General features: G+C 36.5%; 1 protein-coding gene across 3 annotated transcripts; it reads right to left on the reverse strand.

Annotated features, from left to right (window-relative positions):
• Positions 1-1760: 1760 nt before the first annotated feature.
• Positions 1761-12828, reverse strand: LOC123522908 (uncharacterized). 3 transcript variants are annotated; one of them, XR_006681014.2, is made up of 5 exons: positions 12692-12828; positions 10883-10927; positions 7753-7957; positions 3446-3623; positions 1761-2014 (listed from the first exon to the last, which is right to left on the reverse strand). XR_006681014.2 is itself a non-coding variant. In XM_045300419.2 (5 exons), the coding sequence occupies exons 1-5, from the start codon at positions 12755-12757 to the stop codon at positions 1895-1897; spliced, it is 573 nt and encodes a 190-aa protein (XP_045156354.1). In that variant the 5' UTR covers positions 12758-12825; the 3' UTR covers positions 1761-1894. The 3 variants fall into 3 exon arrangements, 2 of the variants coding, with proteins under 2 accessions (XP_045156354.1, XP_045156353.1); XM_045300419.2 differs by having other exon boundaries at positions 12733-12825; XM_045300418.2 differs by lacking the exon at positions 12692-12828 and having other exon boundaries at positions 10883-11024.
• Between the last annotated feature and the right edge of the window lie 191 nt (positions 12829-13019).

The following is a 13019-nucleotide window of genomic DNA, read 5'->3' on the forward strand; positions in this document are numbered from 1 at the left end:
ACACAGCGTGATCACAAAAGCTCACCATATACATTGCTCAGGTGAGCTAAAATACTTTAATGTGTGATCTCTAATAGCAGGTTAGTTTACAGTGCTTGTAAGTTAACGAAAAGAGACTGTGGTAACAATTTTTTTGCATTTTTTATGGTGGTAGGTTTCAGTTTGAAGAGCGGCAAAACGCCAACACGCCAAAAAAAAATTAGTACGTCAATCTAACAAAAACTTTATTTGTTTTTGTCGAGTGTCGTTCTTACGTTTATGCGCAAACAAGACAGAAAGAAAAGGCAGAGATAGTTACAATATCTTATAATTGGATATTAATCCTTCATTTTTTAACGCATATTAAATTAATATGAATGTTTTGCAAACTTAGAGTGACGTGCTGACAAGACTGTAATTATGAAACTTTATAGAATGAATCTTTTGATATGGTATTTTCTATTATAGCTATTTCTCTTTTTCGTTATTTAGATTTTAATTTTGTTTATGGACTGTAATATGAAATAAGGCACTGCCTCAACCGGGAATCAATCCGACTTCAACTCATCCCCTAACATTTGAAAAAAAACTGTCTATTGAAAGCATAGAAGTACACATTTTTTAATTCGATAATAAATATATCATTTGGTATATCGCATGTTACCATAGAGGGACCGATCCCGATTTTCGTCGGTATATACGCGTATACATATAAATATATGTAGGATCGATTTCCTATCAATTTAAAGGTATATTTTGGAATAAAAACTGCACTCACATTGTCCATATTGTATTGTATTACAGGTAATTTCCGCCTCTTATATAGACGCACCCTCCAGAGAAGTGAGGTATATCTATTTATATGAACCGTGCTCACTAGATGCTTATATAACGTGTGTACGAGATGTCATATTTTGTACTGATGGCAACGGTTCGGACAAATTATGTGGACGCTTATCAGGCACAAGGAAAAGACGTATTCTTCCAAAAAAATCCGAAGTCAGACGCTCTGTGCACGCGCCGGAAGTACACATTTTTTAATTCATAGTAGGGATATCGCATGTTACCGTAGAGGGATCTATCCCGATTTTCGTCGCTTTGTATTCATAAGCTTCAGGACAAAAATGCTGTCACTGTGGGGAATCACTGACATGATTGAAATAATCTCTAAACAAAAGTTATATTTTGAAGAACATGAATAAATTTCCTACCATGATAAGATATGAAATTTTAAACATAGCCTCACATAAGACTAATGAAAATTGTTAAATTATAAATTATTATGTAATTGACAATAATCATAGATATCCTGTAATTACAAACATTAAGGAAAATAAGAAGTCTAAGTTTCTTGATAATCAGAAGGTGATTGTGATTGAAATCTATGCAGTTTTAGGATACATCTATGCTGCCATATGATAGGCTATATTTCAGATTTACAGCAAAAGTTGCTTCAATATTATCCCATATTATTCCTAACTTTATTTTGGTTTAGAGATTATTTTGAACATGTGATTCCCCACAGTGGCCGCAACGTGGAATTCGAAATGGGATTTGTTTTCATGACCGCGGAGGAAATACTGTCTGAATCATAAATTTGTAAAGGTATCTTACAAAGTCAAAATGCTTCTATACGTAAAAGAGGAATTTCACGGAAAGCATTGTCACGGATTTGGTGAATAGATCATGTATGGTCTTAAAAGGTTGATGTACACATGCATTTGATCGGGGATTTCTGCTAATCAGCTTCAGGACGGATATACTGTACTCGTATGAAAACATTATTCAGTCATTATTGCCTTTATTTTCTTATAAAAATGGTCAGAATGCCAATAAATACTAGTTACTGTTACATTTTCGAAACATGTCAGTGAACAATGTCATGGTTTTCTTTTCACGTGTTTTGTGGCAATATTTAACCTAGACCAGAAAGAAATGACGGAGACAAATCAAATTCGAAATCGAACTCCAAGCACCCAATATGATCTTTGCTGGCCTTGTCGTCCTTGAAATGGAGCCGTATCTGAAACATTCTCTGAAATATGAAAGAGTAAATCAATCAATTAGTCAAAGAATGTTTTAGCAAATAACAAATCCGGTGATTTAACCCGTTGATTTCACTAAGAGAAACAACGTTCTACCGCCATAACTGTATCAAGACAAGGTGATGCTTTTGATATTTACTTTGTAATAGAAAGATTATGGGTTTACGAGAATAATTAGGTTAGTTCGAGAAGGCGTAGCTACGCTTTCTGTTTTGTATCATGGTCCGCCAATATGAACAACGCATTCGGTTACTAAGTTTGACTGACAAGTAAACATTCCAGTTTAAGCGTTGGTACTATCATGTGACAAGCGTACACTAACTGAATATATAGAGAACGGTTTCAGGAAGTTCAACATTTCCCTACAGTATTCCAGGGTCATAGGAACGGTTGGGGGGGGGGGGGGCAGGGGGGCGCCACCCAATAATTTGACCGGTTAATGTAATTATCTTAGCAATATTTTGACAGCCAGACAATTTAAGCAGTTTTGTAATTGTTTTAGATGGACTAAGCACGTACAACTAAAAAAAAAAACTTTGTTGAACGTTTGTTTGATCTGGGTCTGTGTTATAGGTCGTCTGATTTTCAAAATATGTGCCCCTATCCCCACCCCAATCCGAAAATGCTTCCTACGTGCCTGTATTCTATATGTAGGCGGGACCTAAGACATGTTCTCTAAATTAGTTAATGTACGGCTTATAGTCACGCCTCTTCCTCATTTGAAGAATATATTACAGATAGAAATTAACAGTTATTATGACACTGCAGGTAAACCATGTTACAAGTTTTGATATTACCCAAAGTACAATCGAAAAGATTTGCATTGTTAGTTTGCAAAATGTTTTTTCTTTCATTTATAAATAATTGTTGTCGTTAAAAGGATTATTCATCAACAAAATACCTTTGCAGACGCTTAAAAAGCTCTTAAGGGTACTCAAAATGAACAGAAATGATCGCCGTTTTGTTGTCAAATTTGTAACTTGTCCCAAAAGCACTTTCCAAGATAGCTCAATCAAGTCACAACCTACGTCAAATATCTTTCATAAAGACCATTTTTGTGTCTTAAATATTTGCTTGCGACTGTTCTAGGTGACAGGCTTGGACTCATTTTTTCCTCCCCATTTACTTTGAAACCTCTCATGCGCCACCATTTTCGTTTATGACCGCGTATGTTAACCAAGATGGCTTATGAGGAAGGCAAGTCTTTGTAGCGTAAGTGGGATGATTTATTTACTTATACTAAACTAGCTGTTTCCATGGGCTTTCATTGAGCGATGTATGATCGGCGGTAAATATCAAGTCAATGAGAAAATATATTTACGTTTACCAAACTGGCATATTCAATTCGCATGTCTCTTGCTGACAGACATGAACAGGTGTGCACTACGTAATAAAAAGATGAGGTGCAAAAAAAGACTTACGTTTGCCATATTAGCAATTTCCATGGGCAGAGAAGGTATATTCACCATTTCATCCTGGATAACTACAGATTTAGATGGTATTGGGCAGTCAGTGTCATTGCCTAACATATAAAACATGAATGTTTCCCAGATGTCTGGCACGTTCTGGTCTCTGTAGTGGCACGAGTCAATATCACTACTGTAAGACAACAACGAAATGCATGTAATTATTAATTGCAAGACGTTTAAATGCATTCCGGCCCATCTCGAAGCGTCGGTATACGTTAGGCTTCTTTTGTTTAAACACGAAAATTACCTAAGTTTTTACCTTGCTTTTTGTACGATTAATTGCAATGAATTGTAAATGCACTGGCAAGCGGAGAACCTGCTAGTGCAACATACACTTTCTGGATGAAAGCTGTTCCCTTTTGCGTAACTGATCGGTGGTATACCACTTTATGTACTTAACTACGAAAGACCGGTGGTGACTTCCGACTTCTGACTTCCAACTTCTGACTTCTGACTTCTGACTTCCAACTTCCGATTTCCGACTTCCGACTTCTGACTTCCGACTTCCGACTTCCAACTTCCGAGTTCCGACTTCCGACTTCCGACTTCTGATTTCCGACTTCGCTTCAGACTTTTCATACTATACGCATACGGAAGTACTAAACCTTTGGAATGTGCATTCGAGTTATAAGAAGAGATGTCCGTAAGACAGCCAATGCTCGACTAATCGAATTGTTGTCCCAGAATCAGGGATATTACGACTAGTTTGTTTTATAAAAGGGGCAAAAACACATGTCAGACTTATGGAACTTGAACCAGTGAGGTAGGTTTTTGTTCTAGAAAAAGAAAATGTAAGTTTCAAATCAATTTGCCTTTAAGTAACAACTATATGTACTTGCACGAAAAACCTTAACCAGGAAGTCCAAAAGGGGGCATAATTTGGCCAAAATGCAAGTCAGAGTTATGGGACTTGGTGCTATAACATAGTTTCATAACCCAAAAGACACATGTGAAGTTTCAATTCAATATCTGCATTAGTTTTGGATAGTAACTCCCATGTTATGGGACTTGACCCAGAGAGGTTTGTAATTGACTTTTAAAGAAAAAATAAGTTTCAAAGCTATATACCTTTAAATGATAGTCATATGTACTTGCATGCAAAACTTTAACCACGCCGACGCCGACGCCATGGGGAGTAGAATAGCTAGACTATTCTCTGAAAAGTCGAGCTAAAAAGAAATTTTCAAAGCAATATGCCTTTAAGAAATAGTTATAATACATGTACTTACAAGAAAAACTTTAATCAGTGTTTACTAAGTCCAAAAGGGGGCATAATTTGGCAAAAACGCAAGTCAGAGTTATGGAACTTGATGTTATCATCTAGCTTTATAACCCCGAAACCACATGTGAAGTTTCAATTCAATATCTGCATTAGTTTTGGAGATATTATTCCTACTGTACACAATCATGGAAAGCATACTTCCGACTTCTGACTTCCGGTTTCCGACTTCTAATTTCCGACTTCCGACTTCTGACTTCCGACTTCCAAGTTCCGACTTCCGACTTCTGACTTCCGACTTCCTACTTCTGACTTCTGACTACCGACTTCTGACTTCCGACTTCTGACTGCCGACTTCATACTTTCGAGTTCCGAGTTCCGACTTCTGACTTCTGACTTCCGTATGCTTATAGTATGAAAAGTCTGAAGTGCGAAGTCGGAAGTCAGAAGTCGAAACTCGGAAGTCACCACCGGGCTTTCGTACTTAACAGATCCTTCAGTCTCGGATATCTTGAACATTGGCATAATAAACGGGCTTTACAATAAACTAACCTTATAAGATATTTCCCGCAGCTAACACAAACACCATTGCGTGGCACTGCGTAAATGAGTTTTGAGCGCAGGAGATCATAGGTTGGCTCCCTGATTGCGAAATACATATACTAGTAGCTTCCTCGCTTGGTGCTAAGCATTAAGAGGATGGTACTATTAGAACCAGGACCGGTGTCAGTATTATGTGATTGGGAGGGGTATCATGTCGTATGTCTACGGCGTGATATTCCAGTGAGGCAGCACAGTTATGGGTATTGATCTCACTGCTACAAGTAGACACCGTCGTTCACTTGTTTATGACTGGAAAAATTTTGAAAAAGGCGCTAGACCCTATTCGACAAAGTACTCTAAGATAACTAAAATGAGCCGCGCCATGAGAAAACCAACATTGTCCAGCGCAGTCTGGTCAGGATCCATGCTGTTCGTTTTCAAAGCCTATTGCAATTAGAGAAACCGTTAGCGAACAGCATGGATCCTGATCAGACTGCGCAGATCCATGCTGGTCGCAAACCCATTATGGAATTTGATATACCAAACCAAGATTTTGACCCTACATACATTACCCGCACAATGCATTGTGAAAACCTTCTGAAGATAACCCTCGTCTATATTCGAAATAAAGTTCATCCTATGAGATATGAATGGACTCGGTCTATTTAAAATTGCGATGTTTACTCGCCATATAATATACTCTTTCAAAAGGCAATTCCTTGCCAACACGAACCAATTTGACAACAACGAACTTTGTGATGACCTTAGCCTCCTTTATATATTCGACCAAAACAAAGATGCCTTTGTAATCAGGTGTACATGCAACAGCCAATGCCTTCCTCAAAACATGGCAATTTTAAGATGGACTTTGAAAAATACCTCGGTCTACTTTGAAATGAAGTGTTTGTATGCCACAGTTGCATTCTCCAACACTTTTTGTGATTACCTCATGTATATCAGCATTACCTACCACGAACTTACCTTCACAAACACACAAAAATGTAATTACCTCATCATCTAGAAACACATACCATGAGCGGATGCCTTCAATAACACACTTTCTAATTACCTCGTCATCTAGAAATACATACCATGAGCGGATGCCTTCAATAACACACTTTTTAATTACCTCGTCATCTAGAAATACATACCATGAGCGGATGCCTTCAATAACACACTTTTTAATTACCTCGTCATCTAGAAACACATACCATGAGCGGATGCCTTCAATAACACACTTTTTAATTACCTCGTCATCTAGAAATACATACCATGAGCGGATGCCTTCAATAACACACTTTTTAATAACCTCGTCATCTAGAAATACATACCATGAGCGGATGCCTTCAATAACACACTTTTTAATAACCTCGTCATCTAGAAATACATACCATGAGCCGATGCCTTCAATAACACACTTTCTAATTACCTCGTCATCTAGAAACACATACCATGAGCGGATGCCTTCAAAAACACACTTTTTAATTACCTCGTCATCTAGAAACACATACCATGAGCCGATGCCTTCAAAAACACACTTTTTAATTACCTCATCATCTAGAAATACATACCATGAGCCGATGCCTTCAATAACACACTTTTTAATTACCTCATCATCTAGAAATACATTCCATCAGCGGATGCCTTCAATAACACACTTTTTAATTACCTCATCATCTAGAAATACATACCATGAGCGGATGCCTTCAATAACACACTTTTTAATTACCTCATCATCTAGACATACATGTACATACCAACAGCCGATGCCTTCAATAACACACTTTTTAATTACCTCATCATCTAGAAATACATACCATGAGCCGATGCCTTCAATAGCACACTTTTTAATTACCTCATCATCTAGAAATACATACCATGAGCGGATGCCTTCAATAACACACTTTTTAATTACCTCATCATCTAGAAATACATACCATGAGCGGATGCCTTCAATAACACACTTTTTAATTACCTCATCATCTAGAAATACATACCATGAGCGGATGCCTTCAATAACACACTTTTTAATTACCTCATCATCTAGAAATACATACCATGAGCCGATGCCTTCAATAGCACACTTTTTAATTACCTCATCATCTAGAAATACATACCATGAGCGGATGCCTTCAATAACACACTTTTTAATTACCTCATCATCTAGAAATACATACCATGAGCCGATGCCTTCAATAACACACTTTTTAATTACCTCATCTGCATTTGAAATACATACCATGAGCCGATGCCTTCACCAACACACTTTTAATAACCTCATCTGCATTTGAAATACATACATGTACCATGAGCCGATGCCTTCAATAACACACTTTTTAATTACCTCATCTGCATTTGAAATACATACCATGAGCCGATGCCTTCACCAACACACTTTTAATAACCTCATCTGCATTTGAAATACATACATGTACCATGAGCCGATGCCTTCAATAACACACTATTTAAATACTTCATCTGCATTTGAAATACATACCATGAGCCGATGCCTTCACCAACACACGGCAATGTGAAATAGAATTTTGAGATGATCTCATCGACATCCTCATCAATGTAGAGTTTATGAACCTCTCTGTTAACCGTCACATCCACAGAGAAATGTACATCACCAGGAATAAGGACAGGGAAGGGCCATATCTTGAGAGAATTGAATGTCAGTGCAGCGTTCAGTGGGTCCGAGGCTGAAACGGTTAACTGCATTTATATATGATATTGGAAATGACAACATTAAAGTGGAATTATACGCATTTTTCAAGTACAAATACAGCATTAATAGATATGTGTGTAAAACGGGTGGAGGAAATTATAGCTTTTAACCCAGTATACCAAACTCTTCCTGTCACCAGTACAAGTTATAACTTTCTAAATATGACTTTTCTTATTTTGACTGGGGCAGTCTTTTTTAGAAAAGACAAACTGCATGCAGGAGTTGCTTCCCTTCAACTTCAGAAATCTCTACTTATAGGTAAGGGAGATCATTGCGTACAAGACTGAAGAAATGAACTGTTATTTTATAAGTCTGATTTCTTCATTTCTAAAGCATCACTTTCAAATTCTTATGCGGCATTATTGTTAACTTAACACATTTAAATGCACAAAACCCGAAAACTTGCTTTTTAACAATATTCGCCAAAAACACACTATGTGCTGTAAGATGCGCATAATGCCACTTTAAGCCGCACCATGAGAAAACCAACATAGTGCATTTGCGACCAGCATGGATCCAGACCAGCCTGCGCATCCGCGGATGCACAGGCTGGTCTGGATCCATGCTGGTCGCAATGCACAATGTTAGTTTTCTCATGGTGCGGCTCAAATGTTAATCAAATATTTATAGCAAATAATTTTATCAGAGACGGACACTACTGACACTGTAACAGAGCTACTGCCAGTTTCTAGCAGTGTTGGTGTACCCAATAACCAAAACATTCTGACGAAAAAATATCAGACAAACAAGGTAAAGGTTTAATTGCTAAATCTGAAGATTCCTAAAATGTGTCAAAGATAAGAGAGATTTGCAAAACGTTTCACTGAAAATTGTGTTTCTCTCTTTCTTTGATCGGTCAACGATAAGAGTTACAGAGGAGTACAAAGACTTGCTTGTACTTAATTCTCCAATAAACCCATTCTGTAGTTACTTTGTAATATTTTAACGTTTTGAACCTACTACAGCCTCGACTTGTTGTAAAAGGCATTATTTCGAGGCCTATACGGTTGTCGGTCAAAGAAATGATTTCTGACGAGCCTCCGTTTTTTCAAAACAAATTCTGTCTTATTTACCGCGAACAAAAACGAAGCACATATTCGATCTGTGTGTTCAATATTTCACTTTATTATATACCTATATAAATTCTGTAAAAAATCGGCTTGTATTTCACAATTAAATATGAACAGACAGACAAAAATTCCGTATTGTACCTTTTAAATTCCGTATTGTACCTTCCGTATTGTATGCTGCCGGACTATTTTCATTAATATGCATGACCCGACACATTTCTATAAATAGCGCACATAAAAACTTCAGTAAGCTCCATTTTATATCGATAAACATTAAAGATTTCGTTCAAGAACAAAACAAGAATCAAAAAGGTAAAGGTATTATAACAGTAGCTGGATCTGGGACTTTGTATTCGGCTCTCGTGGATTTTGCCAGGTCGGATCACACTCGGCGCTTGCGCGCCTCGTGAGATCCGATCTGACAAAATCCACTCGAGCCGAATACTGCATCCCAGATCAAGCTACTGTTATAATAACCCTATTTTATTTTGAGATTATGGTGTCATTTTGCCTCAAATAAACAGATTAGGCCAACAGCACATTAACCTGATTTCGCAGCGACCTATTTTTTCTACGTCACGGATTTCTGTCTACACTACGACTAATTTATGACAATTTGGACAAACTCTGTCACTGATATTTGACCAAATCCTGTTGAAATCTTTTACCGGTATCTTTAAATAACTTCCGTGATTTGGGAATTACCAGTGATACATTTCTCATCGCTTAGATGTTTGACAAAATGATACCCGAAATCATGTCAAACTTTCACTTTAAGCGGACGTTTCACGTTTGAACAATCAAAGAAGGCAGATTCTGTTTCTTGTTTCAGATCCTATGTTCCCAATATGTTACCTTACCAAATACAAATAGCCTTACAGACCAAATCCTCTTCTGGACTAAAGCACATGGCGTAAACTTTATCAGTGTGGCTGAATCGTACAACGTTTTGGCTGCAGGTATCTGATCAGCTTCAAAATATTCTAAATATGCAGTCCATTCTTTTTGACATAATAGGTATAAATTTTATGACCTGGATTTGAACATAGAATAAATCGGAATCTTGTACTTGTTCGTTCAGATTTAATTGACTCAACAACGAAATCCATGAAAATTAGTCCCCCACAAATACAAATGACTGGCTGTGCCCTATAAGTACTGTATCCCCTTTTTGTTTGTTTTGTCTTCATTTTTTCCCTGTGCATTCGTGTGTACATGCTCAGTGTATGCACATCCACGAGGGGCTTAAGTTGATAACGCTTCTTTTCTTATACATGACTACAAAATTGTATGCAAGCCGTCACGTAAAAATGAAAGGTTGTAAGGTTTAAGCTTCCTGTGTTGTTTTATTCCATACGATATGAGTTTTTTAACAATATACTCTTTAACTGCTTGTGGAATTACCAAAGATTTAAAGCAAAATAGGAGTTAAGATTCTCCAAAATGTAATGAATATTTGCGATCATACGTGTAAGTGTGCACATACGTGTAGTAAAATTTCATCGTGTTGCTCGACATGCATTAAGGCCTCAGTTCAGTTTGTTTTGTTAAGGACACACTCTCAAGGTCATATGGCGACTTTCCAGGAAGCCAAGTGTCCCTATATACATATCATTTCAGGCAAAGACGGGCATCTGGCTAGAACGAACAACATTCTGTAAGCCAATTTTTGTAGCTTTCTTACAAGAACGATTTCTACAAGCCAAACGTTGGCGAGGTTTCGAGCCCACAGCTGTAAGGGGCGGGAGATTCGTAGTATCGGCGCATAGACTTCATATATAATGCTTTACAAGTAAAATAAATTTTTAAATACGTAATAATAAACCAACCGCAATCTTTCCATCGTAATCCATGTCCTGATTGAAGATGAGCCCCTACAATGACAAAAAGAATATTCAAAATCATTGCAAAGGATGCTACTAGTGATGACAGATAGTAACAAATACCGCTTTGTCAATTGGTGCATGTTATATTTAAAGATATAACACCGCGAAGGTTCAAAAATCATTCTGAAAATAGAGAATCGTGATTATAACGCACAAGTCCCTGATAACCCTTTGTATTCTGCAATGATTTTACCATTTGTGATGGCGTGTTAAGTGGCAGGTAATCCAGAATAATTTGTGATGGTGTACTGAGTTGTCGCCCCTCGAAGTTATCAGAAAGAAAATACATGTACCATAAATCATTTAACCGAAGTGGATTCATGTCTTTGTACTCATTTGTCGACTTCCAGATTCGACAAATTAAGCAGTTTTAGTAAATGTTTGCCTAATTTCGTTATTTTGTTAAGTTATTTCAACATATAAGCGCACCATAACTTATTCCCATACTTATAAATAGCTTTTAGTGATTATCAAAATTACTCATTTTCCAGTAACTCTGGCATCTTGATTAGTTTAATTGATTTGATATATACTGAACAAAACAACTGGCCACACCTCTTGTTATTTTGCTAATATATTATAAGTACTTTATGTAGGAAAAATTATAACAATCAAACAACGTTGTTGTTGTAACCTGTATGAAAAGAGCATTTAATATTTGTGTTAAATTTAATTATTTTTCGAGTAAATAAATCAATATATACGATTCAATATTCTTATAAATTGCTATTTATTCGTTTTTCTAAAGACCGACCTTTTGTGTAGTTTGTGACTTGAATTGTATGAGACAGTAAAGTTATTAAGACTATATATTTGCATTAAACAATATTTTTGAAAATTTAATATGTTATTGACAACACTTTGTACTAAAGGTATTTTGCATTTCAACAGCGTATTTCAAAAGTTTTTAAGGACGCATGCGGCAGTTTTGGGTAAAAAATCCCAATAATGGAATTTGTTCAAACTTTGTATATAAGCACAGTGTCATGTTAGAAACGGAATTATGAAAAAAAATCGAAAGTCACCATGCTTGTTCAGTAGTTATCTGCTCTTGAATATGCAAATTTGAAGAAAAATCCAGTTTTAAGGGCATATAACTCCTGAACAAGCACGCTGACCTATGATTGTTTTTGCATTTTTCTGTTTCTAACATGAAACTGTGTCCATAATACAAAGTTTGAACAAGTTCTTTTATTGGGAAATTTTTACAACATCTCTCATACAATAAGTGTCTTCAAGACATTAGAAAAATAGCAAATGGCGAGCTACATTCTAACTTTGAATTTAGTATTGTTAAGCCACCAGTGAAGTTTTACATCCCAACGTATTTCTGTTGTTATGATTGTTGCTTTCTATGTATTCTATTAGTTTTTTATGTCTTATGCTCTAAAGGAGCCAATACTTTGAATTTTGAATTACAGTCTTAAAACCAACGCCATTGTGCATGCCAGTCTTGTGTGTTTGTGTCGGGAAATGAGATTTGGCCACTACACAAAGACGCTTGGCAAGGAGTTTTGCAATATGTTTTGCAATTTGCAAAGATTAATTTATGCAAACGCATCTGTTTACTTTGCAGGTATGCACCATAATATTTTTTCTGTATCGTGTGCACGTTTTCTTTTGTTTTGCACTTTTTCTTTTGTTTTGAGTACTTAATCAATACATCCACAAGCAATCATAAGAATGGTATTTTTTATATAACAATACTTAGATATATATGCGGCTCCATATATCTATTCATTCAGTACATACCTATTTGTTAAATTCCATGTTAGTATAGAATATATATGTACCGATATGTACTGTCCATGTTACCATACAATACGCATTTAAAAACAAAATTTTAAAAGTGATGCATTTAGTCGGAATTCAGTTGTGCATATATCTGAAATAGAAATACGGAAGTTCCGGTCGCATGTGTTCGGCCCTTTTCGCCAAACTCCGGTAAAGACTTATTTATAGTCGCCGAGGAGGACCGATTACAACCGTTCTACAAAAGAGAAAATGTATGTTCTAATTATTGACATGGAGTCCCACTTATTTCTGTTTGCGTTCCAGTTTTACTTGATATTTTTAGCCG

Source organism: Mercenaria mercenaria, chromosome 8 (assembly GCF_021730395.1).
Source record: "Mercenaria mercenaria strain notata chromosome 8, MADL_Memer_1, whole genome shotgun sequence".
In the NCBI taxonomy this organism is placed as follows: domain Eukaryota; kingdom Metazoa; phylum Mollusca; class Bivalvia; order Venerida; family Veneridae; genus Mercenaria; species Mercenaria mercenaria.